Source organism: Euleptes europaea, chromosome 10 (assembly GCF_029931775.1).
Source record: "Euleptes europaea isolate rEulEur1 chromosome 10, rEulEur1.hap1, whole genome shotgun sequence".
NCBI classification, from domain to species: domain Eukaryota; kingdom Metazoa; phylum Chordata; class Lepidosauria; order Squamata; family Sphaerodactylidae; genus Euleptes; species Euleptes europaea.
Window position 1 is genome coordinate 39,500,083 of NC_079321.1, and position 19,153 is coordinate 39,519,235.

A 19,153-nucleotide genomic window follows, 5' to 3' on the forward strand; every position below is an offset into this window, starting at 1 on the left:
CAAAAATCCAACAATCTGTTTCTTCATCTAAAAACGGAAGTGGAGAAGCATTGCCTGTGGAGTTCTAATGTAACTAGTGCTGGCAGGATTTTAAAATAATAATTATTCCTGGCATGTATACAATGCATTATCTTGTTATTCTTTTTAAAAAGCCCAGTAAGATAGGACAGTATTATTAATTCTGATGGACAAAAAGGGAAGGCTGAGGCAGAGAAAAAGAAGGTTACTAATCTTCAGCCATCCTGTTGTGTTCATGGCCAAAGCAAGTTTTGAGTCTCCCAGATCACAGCTCATTCTCTTAATTGCTGCACTAAACAGATACCCAAATGCTTTGACTAACATACATCTTAGACTTCTAGGCTTGTCATTTGCCTTTTTGTGGAGGGTAAACCCCTGGTGTCAGCCTCAATCTCCTGCCTCAACAAATTCAGGCGCAGGAGAGGGAAAATCCAGAAAATGCCCTACATAGTGACACTCTAGGAATTTCTCCATATCTCGTGGGTCTTCACCACTGAGATAAGGGGAAATTCCTAGAGCGTAACCCAGAAGTAATGTACCCTCTGCACCAAATGGTACCCTCTGCAGGCACTGCCCTCAAAATCTCCTGGCATTTGCCAAGGCAGTGGTGGCAATCTTATAGATTTCAAAGCACTGTAGACCAGAAAGAAACATGAAGAGCTAGGCCTCTGGGAAGTATAACTACTAAGACTGTGCCCAAACAAATAAACAAAGCCAAAAAAAGGCATCCTGAGAATCTCAGTCCCCTCCCCCAGAAGTTGTAGTCCTTATGGCTGCATAAAATAGACTTTGAAAATGTTTTGACAGAAGTGAGTCTCAAGCTAAGCTCCACACAGAAAGAGCTGCCTCTGTTGCAACAACCAAATGAACATACCACAAGGCAAGAAAGAAACTGCAGCAAGCTTTTGTTGGGGCTACAGGTATTTAAAGCAGGAAGTAGGTAGTAAGCCCATAATTAGCATGATAGCTTATAGCTCCATGTATGGGTGCACTGGGTCATTCCTAAACATGGCCAATGCACATCAGTCTACTGCTTCCATGATGTTGTCTCTCTAACAAATGTATGGGTAGAGTCTGATAAACTCTCCTTTGCAGAAGTTTTTCTGCTCCTCACTTTCTTAATGAATGATGGTTGGTTGCATTCTCCTCTTCAAAAGGCACACTGAACTTGTGGAAAGAATTTTGAGGTCCTTAAAAGAAAGGTGGGATAAAGTGTACAGGATGTATAGATAGACTGGCTTAAGGAATGCCAGCTGTTGCAAACAGGGCTTTTTCTAGCAATGTAATTTTTTCCCCCTCCTTGCCAAAGCAATGTTTCACTAATGCTCTGTTATCAATAAGAATTTTCATCTTCCTGTTTACTGCACATGATGGGATTTTTATTCCCATCATAGTAAAAGTAAAGAGTCTTATGTTCTATTTTGTACATGATTTTCATTTTAGCACCGGCAAACTTTCAGATTCTCCCCACCCATAGATCAGTAGTTTTGTAAATGATGTAGTCTTCTTGCCAGGCATATTTATATCTGTGCATGTATCTATAATCTTCTCCTGAATCCCTTGTCCCAAGTTAATAATCTTGCAGTATCAGATCCTTAATGTTAATTTTATGAATATCTGTGGATGTTTTTATTTTACTGTTACCCTTCTATATCACGCTTCCTCCAAAGATCTCATAGTGGCTTACATAGGGTTGCCAGCCTCTAGGTACTAATGAAATAAAACGTATGCTGACCCAACAAAGTTCAAGAAATAACAGCACCAGCTCTACTTAGAATACAATTAATATACTTTACCAAGTCAATAAGGACATATTACAGAAATAAATGAAAAACAGGTTGCTCCACCAAAATATAATCAAAGTCCAATCACTTCTATAAAAAAATAGTCCATTGGTTCCAACGACCTAGACAAAAGAATCCGTTTCAACAAAGATGTCCAATATCAGGGAAATTTCAATCCATCAAGGTATAATCCAAACAATTTGTACAGTCCAAAACGGCACTTCCGGATAAGTGATAGTTTCACAATATATGAATTGCTTCTTCAGTTGATTATTTCCTTTTTTAGTCCTTCCCCTTAGGGGTAATGTTATCCTTAGTGTAAAGGGGTACAATAATCAATTATTATTAAAGTTATGGTAATGAATACTTTAATTACGTTGCCAAGCTTACCACCAGTGGACCAGCGACCCTCACGGTTCCTCAAGCTCTGCCAAGGCTGGTATAGAGTGCAAAGCCCATACTGTATAAATTCCTAAACTCAAATAGCCTACACCTGTGAGTTACAAGGAATGTGTTCATTTAAAGGAAACAGGTCAAATCAAATTCATTATTCAGACCTAATGGTGTCATAGTTTTAAATAAATGGACAAATTTCATTTCGTGTCTGTGTAATAATTTAGCAACATCTTCTTGACAGCAAGGACGTGGTTTGTATTGCCATAATGCAAAAAACAGCAGGTCTTTATCCGAATGGCCTTTTCTAGGTAATGGTTTGTTAAAGGTGCCTCACACGTTTTAGAACGAATCCTTGCCCTATGCTCTCCGATACAAATTTTTAATTGCCTCGATGTCGATCCAATGTATAACAAAAAACACGGACAAAAAATTCCATACATCACGTTGGTGGAGCTGCAATTAGTAAATTGATTAAGTCTGAATGTAAAATCAGAACTCGAAGAACTGACTTCCTTGATCGGCAGGCTATAGGCGCACATGGCACATGTGTCACATTTAAAGTGACCGTTCGGTTTAGTTTCCGTCTTGCTCTCTAGAATATCTGACCTTACCAAATAATTGCTCAAGGATTTGGTTTTCCTAAGTCCAAATAATGGTAATTCTGCGCATCCAGGTACGTTGTATAAAATGTGCCAGTGCTTACGCACAATCTTCTGAATCTCATGAGAGAGATGATTGAATTCTAAAGAAGCAAAAATTCTCGGCTTGGTGGACTTGCTGTGAACCGACGGTTTCAGCAATTTCTCCCTGTCAATGGCTGTGGCTCGAGTTAAGGCAGTTTGTGTCACTTGGGGATGAAAACCTCTGTTGTGAAATTTCTTGAACAAGTCAGAGGCAGCAAAAGTAAAGTCTTGTTCAAATGTAGAATTGCGTTTTAATCTGAGAATTTGGCTGTAAGGTAAATTAAAGCATAGATGGAGTGGATGATTAGAAGCAAAATGTAGACCAGCTCCTACGTCAGTAGGTTTATTGTACGGTTTCACAGCCGCCTTGTTCCCTGCGGTCCTAAAGACCATCAAGTCAAGAAATGATATAAACTGGTGATCCATAGAGCCTGTAAATTGCAAATGTGAATTTAAAGTATTTATCCACTGAAAAATGGTGGAATAAGAGGAATCCGAATCCAGTATACAAAAGAGATCATCAATATACCGAACGTAAAAAAGAACATAATTCTGAAAATACGGGCTGTCTAACAACAGGTCCGTCTCAAAGGCCACCATATAAATGTTAGCGACCGAAGGGGCGCAAGCTGCGCCCATCGCTACACCTTGAGTCTGCAAATACAATTGGTCTCTATAACGAAAAAAATTGTTATCAAACAGAATATCAATCAAACTTAAAATGAAATGAGTGGGAACAGATTGGTCTTCTCGAGTGTCAAGTTTCCTCTCAATAATGCTTCTGACCTCTTCAAGAGGAATATTCGTATATAGAGAAGATACATCAAAGGTGGCAAATACTGCATTGTCCGTTAGGGCGAAATGTTCAATTTTATTAATGAATTCACTGGAATCCTTAATATATGATACAGTACATTTGCTGAAAGGCTGCAAAAAGAAATCAACATATCTGGATATTGGTTCCAGCAAACTCCCAATGGCTGAAATAATAGGACGGCCCGGTGGGTTCTGTAACGTTTTGTGTATTTTAGGTAAGGAATAAAAGATTGGAACTCTAGGGTACCTTACCATCAAGAAATCTTCTGTCGCCTTGCTAATATAGTAGAGGGCCAAGCCCTCATAAACAACTGTTTTGATGACATTCATAACTCTAAGCATAGGATCGAGAGCAAGAGGAGAATAAAAGGAGCGGTTGCTGAGTTGTCTTTGATTTTCTAAATCATAGTTCCTAAAGTCCAGAATCACTAAAGCCCTGCCTTTGTCCGCAGGCATGAAAATTAATGACTTTTCAGACGAAAGCTGTTGCAAAATATCCATCTGTTGGTTGGAGTTGTTAGAATGATTATTCCGCCACCTCCTTCGTTGTTCTAATTTAGCTACATCGCGTAAGACCAAGGTTTGAAAGGTATTTACCTGAAAACCAGGGTTCTTTGGTATAAAAGTGGATTTGGGTTGAAACTCATTTCGCTGTTTATACGCAGTATCTTTATCCTGAAAAAATTCTTTCAATTTTATGTTTCTGAAAAATTTAAACAAGTCTACCCGGGTTTGAAAACCCAAGTAGCAAGGCGTAGGAACGAAACCAAGACCAAGGTTGAGTACTCGAGTTTCCTCCTGCGTAAAGGTCCGGGAGGAAAGATTGACTATGAAACTTGTTGCATTTGGGGTCTCCGTCGAGGACCCCTTTGGGGTCTCGGGGCGTAAGAAAAATCCTGTCTGCCAGAACGGAGATAATAAGAAGACCCAAACGAACCCCCACTTGAAATGCTGGAACCACCCCTCTCCACAGAGGAGCAGTCTGAATCAGAGTTTCTACCGGCATTGAAGCACCCTTTGGCCGGGCGCTGTTTACCATTCTTATTGTTCCAAAAATAAACCCGTTCTAAGGCATAATCTTCCTGGTCCCTGCGAAATTTGCGATTTTTATAAGCTTCTATATCTGCTCCATATTTCCAAACCTCCCACCAGTGGCGAAGAGGGACCTGGCAGCCCCAGGCTTATATCAGTCTTCCCCCTATATCTTATCCTCACAACACCCACCCTGTGAGGTAGGCCAGGCTGAGAGAGTGTGACGCCCAAGACCATAGAGTGAGTTTCATGGCCAAGTGAGGATCTGAAGCTGAGCCTTCCTGATTTCTGACTGACACCCAAGCTGTCCCACCACATTCACTGGCTTTTGTGCAAATGCCCACCAAATGTTAGTATCTGATACATAGCTTCCAACATAAACTTAGCAAAAAAGCAGATGGCCTCTAAATAACGACTCTGTCCCCACTGTTTGGTTTATCAGAGAAGTTCAAGGAGCACGGTCTATAAGACTTGACCATAAGTATATTTGTGATCCAATTTACGCAGCTTTTGAGAGACTCATTTCAAACTCTGCTTTTTGTAATACATGTGTAGCAAAAGTCCATGAAGTGAACAGGTTAAGGCTACTAATGTTTTATATACCGTCTCTGATAAATGTTCTGGCAACTTAGGCACATGTCTGGGGATCAGGTACCCAAGCAGTCGCTAAGGACAAACTGAAACTGGCTGATAAAAACACGGTATTAAGGGTCTTGACCTGGAAATAAGTTCTACTATTCTCAGTGGAATTCATACTCCACCTCTGTTCAGGTTCATGTGTCTTTTCCAGTTTAGAAGTTTCGTGTTTCTAGAGTAGCAGAAAAGGCAATGAGAAGAGACCCTTGCTTTGTGTTTGCAGTATTTGTACCATTAAATAAAATAAAAACCAATCTCTGCTTTAGCAGCCAATTAAAAATATGAACTGCAGAGCTACATCTCTGCTTCATTTTTAAGCTCTTTATCTCCTTTTTATTTTTAGGGAAGAGCCAACAATTTAATTTTGTAGGTGGCTGGTAATGTCCTTCAGGCTCTGGTGATTTGTCAGTCTATGACCTGAAACACCCAGAATGTGACTAATCCAGATAAGAGCCTCAGTTGTCAGAAGGGTTTCAGTCATGACAATGTTGACTTTGATAGAACAAAACCAACTTTGTCAACCATGACAAATAGTGCAGTAGACTCCAAAAATAAAGGGCATAATTATGGAGAAAGGCCCTTTGTTTCTCACACTGAAAATGGCCATGACCTGATGGCAATTGAGCTTTTGTCCAGATCACTGAAGGGCAAAAGCCAAACATAAATTTTATGGAAGGATGGTATAAATCTGCAAAAGTTAATGGATGGGAAAGTATGGGAGCAATCCTAAACATGCCTAATCAGAAGTAAATCCCTGAATCTTATGCCAAGGAAACTGTCTTTAGGATTAAACTATATGTATCTATCATATATGACACCACGGCTGCACGACTGGTATATGCAGCAAAATGGAAATGATCAGAGACACCAGATAAGAGTGACTGGATACAAAAAATGTTAGAACTGGCAGAAATGGCTAAACTAACTGCATTAATAAATCAAAAAGAGAATATGGAATTTGTGGGAGAATGGGAAGCATGGACGACTTACTGTGTAAATGAACTCTATACAGAAGAAATTAAAGGATATGTATTGCTCTAATCCTGTTTACCAAATATCAGTATTAATGTTAAATTTTATATTTTAAGATAATTGAAAGTTTATTTAAATTTAAATCTACATTACTATAATGGATTAGAAATTAAATACAAAGGGAAGAACAGGTACCGTATATCAAAAAGATAGAGGAGGGGGGAGGGGAAGTCAATATTGTTAGGATTATATACAATGATTGAAAAGGTAATGTTTATATTACAAATGTATGACATTGGATGATTGATGAATATGCTGTAACTAGAAAACAATAAAAAAATTATATATATATAATATATATATAAAACCTATCTGTATCTATCATGCATAAGGTTGCCAGCTCTAGGTTGGGAAATACCTGGAGATTGTGGGGGTGGAGCCAGATGAGGGCAGGGTTTGGAGGGGGAAAAGACTTCAATGCCATAGAGTCCAATTGCCAAAGTGGCCATTTTCTCCAAGGGAACTGATCTCTATCGCCTGGAGATCAGTTGTAGTAGCGGCAAATCTCCAGCCATCACCTGGAGGTTGGCAACCCTAGTCATACATGTGTCTGTACCTATCCAATTTCCCACTCTCCATACCTTAACAAATTCATGTCACAAACACCTTGCAGCCCACTAACATCAGATGCAGAACTGCTCTCTGTTCTCTTTCATTTAATATTCCACTCTCTCTGATACTAGTCTGCCCTCCAAATGCCCTCTTAGAATTGTTTGAGAATGTTGGGGGTTTCACAGAGATTTGGGAGGGGCTGTGGCTCAGTGGTAGAGCATCTGCTTGGCATGCAGAAGAATGTCTCAGGTTCGATCCCCGGCATCTCCTGTTAAAGGGACTAGGCAAGTAGGTGATGTGAAAGACCTCTGCCTGAGACCCTGGAGAGCCACTGCCAGTCTGAGTAGACAATACTGACTTTGATGGACCAAGGGTCTGATTCAGTACAAGGCAGCTTCATCTGTTCATGTGGTTTTGGGGGCTGCAAAACAGGGAGGGATCAATTTCCCAGAGAAATTCCTAGTCTGTCTCTTAGCGGAAAGATTACAATGGAACACAGCAGGTTTGGGGCTTTTCTGTTTCAGACATTAAAAACCCGTAGACTGGTTAAAGAAGGATTTCCAGTGACAGCCAGGGTTTTATCTGTGTTTGAAGAATGCAAGCTACATATACTAGGATATATGATGAAATGACGATATTTGGTGGAATGTGTAAAATTTGTATAAAAAATTATCCACTTTGCTTGTGGATGTTAGGTTAAGCTCAAACTACCCTTATGGGTAGGGTTGCCAGCTCTGGGTTGGGAAATACATGGAGATTTTGGGGGTAGGGCCTGGCGAGGTGAGGTTTAGGGAAGGGAGGGACCTCAGCAGGGTATAATGGCATAGAGTCCACCCTCCAAAGCAGCTATTTTCTCCAGGGGGACTGATCGCTGTCACCTGGAGATCAGTTGTAGTAGCGGGAGATCTCCAGGTGCCACCTGGAGGTTGGCAACCCTACTTATGGGTAGTCTGGTCAAAAGAAAGAACAAAGTCTCACTCTTCCCCCTTTTACTCCAGTTTCTAAAGTGAGGGCTGGTAGACCATTTGAGTGTTAATTAAGGCATCTCAAGAGACAACATGCAGGCAATGGGGAGCCTCGTGAGCACATGGTTCTTGCTTTTCTCCTTCTCTCCCTGGTGAATTTACTGTGGAAATGCTCATGAGAGTTGTGGGAAGAGGATACTCTCCCTTGAGGAGAGAGTAGGATTGCCAGGTCCCTCTTCACCACCAGTGGGAGGTTTTTTGGGTGGAGCCTGAGGAGGGTGGAGTTTGGGGAGGGGAGGGACTTCAATGCCATAGGGTCCAATGGCCAAAGCGTCTATTTTCTCCAGGTGAACTGATCTCTATTGGCTGGAGATCAGTTGTAATAGCAGGAGATCTCCAGCTATTACCTGGAGGTTGGCAACCCTAGGAGAGAGGCAACCATTCTTGGAGAGAAGCAGCCATTCTTGGGAAGGAGATACGCTAGTGACTACATGGGGAATCTGAAGGAGACATACGCAGGCACATGGCCTTTGACCAGATGGAGAAAGAGGTAAAACTGAAGTGAGCAAAGTCTGAACAATAAACTGAGACTGTTAAAATATTTTTGCCCATCTCTTTAACATCACAGGGATAAACATTAGATTTAGGGAAAGAGGATTGCATGTATACCTATTTCATGTAATCTGTGCTCTGATGCTATAGTCTTTTACTTATTGTATGCTTTTACTCATTGTCTCCATTGATTGCTTAAATACTTAGAGATAAAAAAAATTCTTTTTCCTGAAATTTGAGTCATTTGGTCTTTACAGTCATGGGAAAAGCCCTGCGCTGTGGCTTATTCTTATCAAAGCATAACAGAAAAGCAAAGATAGCCTACCTTTGGAAATGTCTCCAACTAGTGAGATTTCTAACCCCCACACACACACATACCCCTCCACATTGGTAGAACTGGAAAGGAGATTCTGATTTTTATAAACCACTTAGTCTGACTGCACTGTAGACTGTAAATCCTCTTTGTGGCCTGCTGGTGGCAGTGAAGAATTAGAGGAATAAAGAAGAAACCTCTTTGTGCAAGAGAATGCCTTGGAGAAAGCTGGAGGGATGAATCTTCAATATGGTTGTAGTAGCTTGAGACGTGGGCCAGCTGAGTGAATTCCTCATTCACTGTGGTAGTAGCGGTTTTATTTTAAGAGTTTTATCACAGTACTCATGAGTGGGAAATTAATTTCTCACAATAAATGCACTTTGCGTAACCCTTGATAACATTTTAAAAAACGAACAAACATATCTTTGCCTTTCAATTTCTTCGAATGTAGACAAGGCCTGGTGTTATCCGTCCAACAACTGTGAAAGCGAAAATAATATTTAAAAAGGAGGATCCTATCCAACCAAACCCATTCAAAAAGTACATGGAAGAAACCACAGAATCCCAAACTGAACAGGTAAGGGTTTTTTTTTTAAATTAAACATCTGTTTTCAGGATTTCTTTTGATTTTTAGCTGTTGAATTTTATTAATAGATTTCACAGGCAATGGAAAATAGGCCAGTGGGTATTCTTCAAAGACACTATAAAAAAAGTAGTATACTTGTTGCAACAGAGGCTGCTTATAGTCCCAGTGCTGAAGGAAGTTAGGACTGTGCTAGCAGCGCTCAAGCTTTGCCAGTGGCCGGTCATCTATCGCATTCTCCCTCTAACACCTAACACCATTGACCTTTCATTTTTCGTTTTTATGCTGTTGGTCCACATCGGTGGCTGCGATTGGTATGGTGGGAATTGAGGTATAATCACAAATATCAATCACATAGATAAGCCAACCTCTTGAAATAACATTCACAAAATCTTGTTGTACGTATGCAAAAATATAATATAAACCCTACCATTACATACAGCAAACATGCAATAACCTCATACACTAATGTCAACTATGCTCCTCAATACCTATCACTAAGACTCCTAGAATACAACACAATTCCACATATATAGTCAGCTCATTATAACCATAGTGACTTAAATCCAACCAAAACTCAGTTCATACATAAATCAGCTCAGTCCCAAGCGTGAACTGATAATTCCAGGCGAAATATGGTCCTCTGGAGGCAATCTTGCTGTTTTGTAACCATACTTTGTCAGTTTCCTTTGCCCTCTGACATATCTTCAACCACTCCTGTTGTAATGTAGCACACAGCTTACGCCACCAAAGTAATGTATTGCCACGTTCCAACCTGATACCAGCTTGTATTGGAGAAGGAATTGAGGTGTAGCATGGGAAATTGGAGATTTGATCTCCAGATGCTTTGATTTGGAGTCAACTGGAACTGTGAAGTGGGAGAAGGGCATTCAACCCTTTCCCTGCCCTAGTTCCCCAAGCTATATCACCCCCCCAAAGCCCTATTTTTACTTATTTGTTTATTTATTATCTCTTTTGCTCAAAAGACCTCATAGCAACTTTGAAGAACTTAGATCAGGAAACTGGCATGGGGAAGGGAAGAGTTAAAATTCATTCCTTAGAACTGCCCATGTCTGTTCTGATCCAATTGCTAGTCTCCGTGGCCACTTCTAAGTACAAATCAAAATATCCTAGGTCTATTTGTTTTGACCATCAGGCTAAAATTGATAGCATTCAAAGCCAGCTTTCTTCAACAAATGTTCTGCACTTTGTGCAGTGTCCAAACTCTATCTTTGAGTGTACAAGGCACAAACGAGGATTACTAGGTTGGAACTGAAAACAAGGAGGTCAGCGAGCTAGACATACAACAAGTGTTTCTGTTACATCAATATTTACTCTTTCTCTACATATCAAGATACCCAACCAGTAATCATATCCACTCAAAAAGTACCATTGAAGTAACTTAATAGGTTATAAGCTAGAGTTATTTTTTTTAAAGGTACCTCCTCAAATCATAATTGTCTATCCATAATCTGCTACATATTAACTCTATTAATGTCAGCCAAATCATACTCCTCATAATTAGTAAACAAGCTAATCATGATACTTTTTCTTAAATGCAAGTGACTCTGCACATATATCTTTTCCACTAACCAATCTCTTTGTCTACTTTTTCTTCCAGGATTCAACTCTTTCCAATCCTTTTTTTTATACTAAACCAAACTTTCCAACTGTCCCCATTACACCCGCAGGTCATTTCTCATGCTGATTTGCTAACTCCTGGGCCCTTCAGTCATTTGGGTTCCATCTTTGCTGATTCTTATGACAATTTCTATAGTCCTTACCGTCACAATACTTTGTATAATAAGGTGAGAGAACTATCCTTTCTGGGAGTCTGTTGTAGGGGAAAAAAGCTATTTGAGAAATAAAAATGCCGGGAGCTCTATTCCTGGACCTCCCTGCATCACGTACACTTAGGTCCTTAGGTTGGAAATACATCTCTTTGTAAGTACACATGAACACATGAAGCTGCCTTATACTGAATCAGACACTTGGTCCATCAAAGTCAGTATTGTCTACTCAGACCTGCAGAGGCTCTCCAGGATCTCAGGCAAAGTTCTTTCGCATCCCCTACTTGCCTGTTCCCTTTAACTGGAGATGCCAGGGATTGAACCTGGGACTTCCTGCATGCCAAGCAGATGCTCTGCCACTGAACCACAGCCCCTCCCCAGCAAGGTGACTTCTATTAAAGAAGACATGGGTATGGTCTAGTTGCTAATAATAATACGACAAAAAAGTTTTAGAATCCCTATTTGTCCTCAGAACAAATTTCTGAGGTATGGCTGAGGGTGAGATACTGCAGCTTCCCATGGCCAATCACTGGATTTCAAGGTATGGGTAAGGATTTGAGCTCATCTCCCTGATTTAATAGTAGTTACAGATATAACAGTCACCACTGGAATAGAAGAAGATGAAGAAGAGTTGGTTTTTATATGCTGACTTTCTCTACCACTTAAGGAAGAACCAAACTGGCCTACCTTCCTTTCCCCTCCCCACAACAGACACCCCGAGAGAGCTCAAAATAGCAAGTGCCTTGTCTGCCCGATAATATTTAATAGTGCCACTGTAAGATTCAACATCAATTCCTTTTCCTGCACTTTTTCCATGTCACTGGCTGGTGTTGGTGGGTATGGAAGAAAGTTCAGTGATGGTGCTGTATCATATGATGACCACACTTAAATAGAAATCCAGTGTTGTATAGTGGTTAGAGGGCAAAAATACATATATTGAAGGTTATGCACTTCTGTCCTATGCAGCCTCAATTTGTGCCGGGGTCATGCAGGAGAAGAGAAGGAGGGTTTAACCCTTCAGCCTCCACTTATTTGCACTAATTGAAATCAGGCACTGTGCTTTGTTAGCATTTGAAAGAAGGAAAAAATGTTTTTACAGGGCACATTTTCACCCTTTAAAATGCTACCAATGAAGCCGGAAACCTGTTTTTGATTAATGCAACTAGCAGAGATCGAAAAGCTACCCTCCTTCTCCCTTCCCCGCAAGGCCCTGATGCAAAGGGAGGCTGCACAAGTCTACAATTTGCATCTTCTAAGCAGACATCATCATCATATCAATGTTTGCTTTCAAACTTGGGGAAGCATCAGATTCTGATCTCCGTTCTTGAAGCTTCTGGGCGACCAGGCTGTCAGACAGGACTGCCTTTCACCAGCCCTACCTCAGAGGGCTGTACAGGGATAAAATGGAAAAATAGGAAACCAGGTGTGCTTCTCTGAGCATATCAGTGGGAGTGCAGGTACAAATGTACTAGATTTGGGGAAGAGGGAAATTGTGCTGGGAGTAGGCATTACGTCATTTCAGCAATAACCCTGTCATAAGGAAGTAATCTCCTTCCACTCTATCTCCAGTACTGGATCACGAAGGCTGAAAATTAAACTAAAGATTATACAGAGAAGGATGGATAAATATAATTGTGAAATACATGATACATGCTTAACTTCCTTCTGTTTCATTTTGTCTGTTTCAATAATATTTAAACATCTTTGTGCAGCTGAACTAACAGCTGCACCATTCTGCTTCATGGCCATCTCTTTTTCAAAAACTTTCATTAGATTATGCATTTTAGAAAGAATTAGATTTTAAGCACCAATGAAGTACAGCCAAGAATCATCTCATTCACAGTTACTATCACATTTAACCATAAATGAATCTCCGAGTTAATACTGTAGTGTCTGAACTAACCAAATTACCATTTCATTGCATCTATATTCATTATACCACTATATAATTAGACTCAGTAAACAGACATGACCTCAAACAAAGAACACCTTCCCATGTGGAAGTCATGCACAAATTTCAGCAACAAAAAAAGGATTCCTCACTCTGAAAGCTTATTTTCAAAGGTTCTCCCAAGAGAGCACTGTGGATTAGCCCTGTGAAAAAACAGGCTCCTTTACAGGAAGTACCCTTTGAAGTGAATCATCAATGGCTTTTGTCTTGGGGCTGGTTTATACCAGCAATGCAGGGCGGGGGGTGGGTGCCCTTGGCCAAGTCACAAAGCCTTTAGCACTCATGATGGACTTCCCGGGTCGATGCAGTAGCCTGAAATCGTAGGCGTTCATGAAGATCGACCACCAAAGCATGCGCGGGGACAGGATCTGTGGCGTCTGCTGGTCCGGAATGAAGAGGCCCAGGAGCGGCTTGTGGTCGGAGATGATCTCGAACGGCCAGCCGTACACATAATCGTGAAACTTCTTCACGCCGGCCACAATGGCGAGGGCCTCCTGGTCAATCTGGGCGTAGTTGTGGAGAGAGTCCGAGAGTAGAAAGCGATTGGGGCCTCCCAACCATCTGGCAACCGGTGGTTGAGGACAGCTCTGATGCCGTAGGGTGAGGCATCGCAGGTCAGGACCACCGGCAGCCGCTCGTCGAAGTGGACGAGCAGGCTCGACGAGGAGAGAAGACCCTTGGCGGCCTCGAATGCCCGCTTCTGCGTCTTGCCCCAGGACCATGGGGAGGCCTTGTCCAGCAAGCGGTGAAGTGGCTCCACTACTGATGCCTTGTTGGGCAGAAAGGGGTTGTAGAAGTTAAGGAGACCCAGGAACGACTGCCGTTCCTGCTTGCAACTGGGCGGCGGGGCGTTGTGGATGGCCTTGATCTTGTCAGGCGTGGGGTGAATGCCGTCTGCGTCGATCAAGAAGCCCAGGAACTCAACCTGCGGCAGGCCCAGCTAGCACTTCTCCCGCTTGATTGTCAGTCCGGCATCCCGGAAACAGCTGAGCACCCGGCGGATGCTCTCCAGGATCTCTTCTTCGGAGCCGGTGGCGACCAAGACATCATCAAAGTATGGGACAACACCTGGCAAGCCCTTGAGGAGGTCTTCCATCAGGTTCTTGAAGATGCCCGGGGCCGCGCTGACCCCAAACTGCAGGTGGGTCACCCGGAACGCACCCTGGTGAGTGACGATCGTCTGCGCCTCGGCCAACTCCGAGTCCACAGGCAGCTGTTGGTATGCCTGGGCTAGGTCCAGCTTTGTGAACACACAGCCCCCGGCAAGGGAAACCAGGAGGTGGCTGACAACCGGCACCGGGTACGCATAGCTCTGGAGCGCCTTGTTTACCGTACATTTGTAATCCGCCCAGATGCGGATGTCCCCGTTGGTCTTCAACAGTGTCACAATTGGGGTCTCCCACTTGGCATTAGGCACCGGCATCAGGACGCCTAGCGCGACGAGGCGGTCGAGTTCAGCGTCGATCCAGTCCTTGAGAGCGAAGGGGACCCGGCAAGGCTTGAGGCGGATGGGGGTGGCGGTGGGGTCGACATGCAGCCAGACAGGTGGCCCCTTGTAGCAGCCCAGCGGGCCCTTCCAAACATCCTCAAACTCCGACCAGACGGCGTCGAGGGTGGGCTGGCAGATGCGATGGATGCCCGCCAGGTGGATCCCAAGGGCCGGGAACCATTCGAGGCCCAGGAGGCTGGCGCTGGGTCTGTCGACCACGATGAGGTGGAGGCGGCTGGAATGACCCTGGAAACGGACGGACACGTGGGCCTCACCCCGGACCGCACCCGACGTCACTGGTAGTCAGAAATGACGAAGCCCGTCAGTTGCAGCTTGGGGAGAGAGGCGCGGCGGCCCAGGACATGGTAGGTGTCCAACGAGATAATGGAGAGGGCCGAGCCCAAGTCCACCTCCATCTCGCAGGGGGCGCCCTCGATCTCCACGGAGACAGAGACCTTCTCCACACCGTGGTCCTTGTGGAGGGTGATGCTGTGCAGGTGGTCATTGCGGCGACAACGGAAGGAAGTGGCATGCTCGTCGTCGGCCATGTCGTGGACAGGTTGGGCGACGGCATCTTTCCTGGTCTGGCCTGCTGGCCGGCCCTTCTTCGCCGATTGGCAGACCTTAGTGATGTGGCCAACTTGGCCGCAAGCCCGGCAGGAAGCGTCGCGGAACCAGCAGGAACGGCAGTTGTGCTGGCTGCCACTGCTGGCGCATGGGCGAGCCACGGGGCCCTGCGACCGGTGCGGCCTAGCGGACATTTTGTGTGCTTCGTCTGCGGAGTCGCTGTCGCTTTCATAGTGGACAGTTGCTGGCGGCGGCGGGGGGTTCCAGAAAGCCTCGGGTGGCCATAGTAGCAAAGTGTTGCTTCTGCGGTGTGTCAAAAGGGATTTCAGCAAGGCGAGCCGGACTGCCTACTGGGCACCATGAGGTTGCGGAGAATTGAAGGTGATTTTAGCGAGTGTTATTTCAGTAGCAAGCCTGACTGCCTACCAGCCTTTGTCGCCACTGTTAAGTTCACGTGGGGATGACGCGCGATATCGAGATGGAGTTCCAACACAATGCTTTATTGTAGTCGAGAACAGAACTGAGAACTGTGTAAAATCGGCCCCGCTTATATTCCCCGCTTGCGGCCACTACCCCCCGATCCGTGATAGGGGGGAACAGCCCCCGGGTCGCCAATGGTGCGACCCGGCTTAGGGCCAACGGGGTGCTCTGGCTTGGGCCAATGGCGCGAGCAGGGTTTAGGAGCCTTCGCCCGGGACTCAAGCTCCTAGGTTTCCCCCTGCGTATCCACCTAACTATTTACATACATAACACAATACTAGGGTTCTGCAGGGTTTGGGGAATTTGGATTGCTATATTCTTCTTTGTAACTATCATCTGTTTATCAGAAAATATGTTCATTGAAAATCCATTCGAAACCAAGCTGCTGGTCCTCTACCCCAAACAAAAGAGCCAATTATTTAAACATTCCAGAGGACTAATATCTACATTTTGGATTGGCTGGCAAGTGCAACCTTTTTAGCCAATGAGAGAGTGAGCCAAAACAGCCAATATGAACATTAGAAGAACCCTGGATTAAACCAGTGGCCCCTGTAGTCCAGCATACTGTTTTACACAGTGACCAACCAGTTGCCCTGTCGAGCTACTAAACAGGGTGTAGAGGCCAAGGCTCTCCTCTGACACTGCCTCCAAGCACTGGGTTTCTGAGGTTTATTCACCATGGCTAGTAGCCATTGATAGACTTCTCCTCTGAGATCCTTTCTAACCCCCTTTTAAAGCAATGTATGCTTGAGCCCATCACTCCATCCACGAGCAGTGAATTCCACTTTTTAACTACTTGTTGAGGAAATAATTATTTCTTTTTGTCTATCCTAAACCTATTGCCCATCAACTTCACTGGGTTCCCCCCCCCCCAAGTATTACAGGAGAGGGGAAAAAAGCTATTTCTCTACCTGATGCACAATTTTATAAACCTCTATCATGTCCCCCTTAGCTGACTTTCTTCTACATTGAATAGTACCAAACTCTTCAGCCTTTTCTCATATCACAGTGAGTAAAGCATAGTAAGGTAATTGAAATCAAGAACCAAGAATGATGATTGGAAGCAGCTTGTGGATGATTCACACCCATCTAGATGCAGGAAAGAAGAAAATTTCAGCTATCAGTAAAATACCTATAGAAGGAATTTATAGCATATTTACAAGGTGGTAGACAAAGGAAGTGTCCACATTCACCTAATTATAAACAGGATTTCGGCAAACAAGCAGGACAGACTTTGCCCTGCCTTTGAAACAGCACTTGAAAAAACTTTTGAAAGTTTAGAATGGCAATTAAAGAAACCACTATAAAACAAAGCAAACATGTCTTAAAGTACACTTTTTGTGACAGGCTGTACATTTACAGACTATTAGGCACAAACATTTTGCATACATTAAATGCATTTTTTTCCTTTGCAGTCAGGAAGAATTAGCTCTGTATGTCTTAAATGCCTGGAACATGTTATTGTTTAAAAAGAGACAAAAGATTAAGCAAATTGGTTTAAAAAGATGAAAAAGACAAGCGCAGTTGGTTGCTATGGTTTTTGCCAACTTCAACTGGTAGGCTTACTCCATCAGTCTTGATATGCAGCTCCTATTGGGACTGAAAAGAGCACATTATAAACAGTCTTCAGAAAGCCCCACGATTAAGACTCTGACAGCAGATGATCTACACAACCATAAAAGTTCAGAACACAAACACATCTAGCTCTTTTATGGTAAAAGAACAAAGGTCTGTGACAAGCCTTTTTTTCCTCCTGAGGGGATGCACACAGCCTCCTAAGGTTGCTTGGATCTAGGTTCATTTGGAACTATAAACCTTCCTCTCAGTTTCCAGGTGTTCTACAGGTAGCGAGTGTATAGGCTTTGGGTTCAGTGTTGTGAGGTCAGTTTTGTGGCGCACAAGGAGATTATCGAGATCACTGAGGCTGGATTAATATATAAACAACTAAGAAGATTGGTTCTTGTAGGTTATCCGGGCTGTGTAACCGTGGTCTTGGAATTTTCTTTCTTGACGTTTCGCCAGCAACTGTGGCAGGCATCTTCAGAGTAGTAACACTGAAGGACAGTGTCTCTCAGTGTCAAGGGTGTAGGAAGAGTAATATATAGTCAGAAAGGGGCTGGGTTTGAGCTGACCCAACCCCTTTCTGACTATATATTACTCTTTCTACACCCTTGACACTGAGAGACACTGTCCTTCACTGTTACTACTCTGAAGATGCCTGCCACAGTTGCTGGCGAAACGTCAGGAAAGAAAATTCCAAGACCACGGTTACACAGCCCGGATAACCTACAAGAACCAATGAACTCTGACCGTGAAAGCCTTCGACAATAACTAAGAAGATTGGTTTTAAAGGAACAAACCAACAGCATAGGTCTCCAGGTAGACTAAGTAGAAACCTGGCCAAGGCACACAAATTTAAGCTGGTTAGGACTTCAGAGAGCAGTTAGACTTTTCTACAATGCTTTCAGGCACAAACAAACTTTTATTGACTAGCCACTAGGTTGGATCCTCTCTCACACCCAGGATTCCGCCCACACCACCCTGCCCTTTCCCCAGAGTCAGACTAAATTAAACAAGGTCTGCTCATCACCAGAGACAGACCTAACAATTGGGTACTCTCTTCTCTCCCAGAGATAAACCACTCTGCCATGATAACAGGCAGAGCTACCCTTCACTCTGTCTGCTCTTTTTCCTGAGCCAGACCTGAGGTGTCACTGCTCTCTCCCTGAGGCAGAAATCAGCTCCCTCTTCTCCTGTGTTTCCCCCATCATTTCATCCCTCTTCTCTGAAGGTGATTGGATGCTGGAGCAGCACTCCTATGGGCTCATCTGAGTGGCTAATTTCCCTTCAGGGGCAGGACAGCCTCCCATCCATCACAAGGTCTAATGAATCTGCTATGTAATTGTCGTTAGCCATAGCTGCTGTATCAAGAAATATGACAAAGAATAGCTGGTTGAGAAACGTAGCTAAGATGATAAGGTTAGTTTGTCAGAATTAAGCTGTATATTTTACATTTTCACTGGACATACTTCCTTTTTTGTAATAGGCCAGATCATTCTTAATATCCCCCATTTCTTCCTTAAGCAAACAAAGCAGACTTATACTAGCCCTTTTCAGTCATTATGATTCTGGCACTCCTAATTTACATACTGGTAGATCCCCCTAATATCCATGATCACCATTTGGTATGGTAGGGCAATGCATGTACTGTAAAGCTTTGGTACACACAAACACATATGGGCAACAAATCTGGGTTTCTAATCACATGCCTTATTCACACAAATTGGTAATGATTGGTAAGCTCTCGTGGTATGCAAAGTGGGAGTGCCAAAGCTGTGGTGACGGAAAAGGTGCTACTGAGTTATATCATTGACTATCATTGACTATCAAGGCCAGTATTACCTAGTCTGACTGGTAGGGGCTCTACAAGGTCTCAAGTAAAGGTCTTTCACATTAGGGGTGGGCAAAATGCAATCAATATTTTCAGATTTGGGTGTATTGAAAAATATTGGTA

At 43.3% G+C, this 19,153-nt stretch overlaps 1 protein-coding gene across 1 annotated transcript in view; it reads left to right on the forward strand.

Moving 5' to 3' along the window:
• The window catches only part of MLIP (muscular LMNA interacting protein), a 96,775-nt gene that overhangs the window by 69,820 nt on the left and 7,802 nt on the right, over nt 1-19,153 (forward strand). The window contains exons 12-13 of the mRNA XM_056856166.1: nt 9,231-9,356; nt 11,054-11,170. Coding sequence (XP_056712144.1) covers nt 9,231-9,356; nt 11,054-11,170 — 243 coding nt within the window. The remainder of the gene's footprint in view (nt 1-9,230; nt 9,357-11,053; nt 11,171-19,153) is intronic.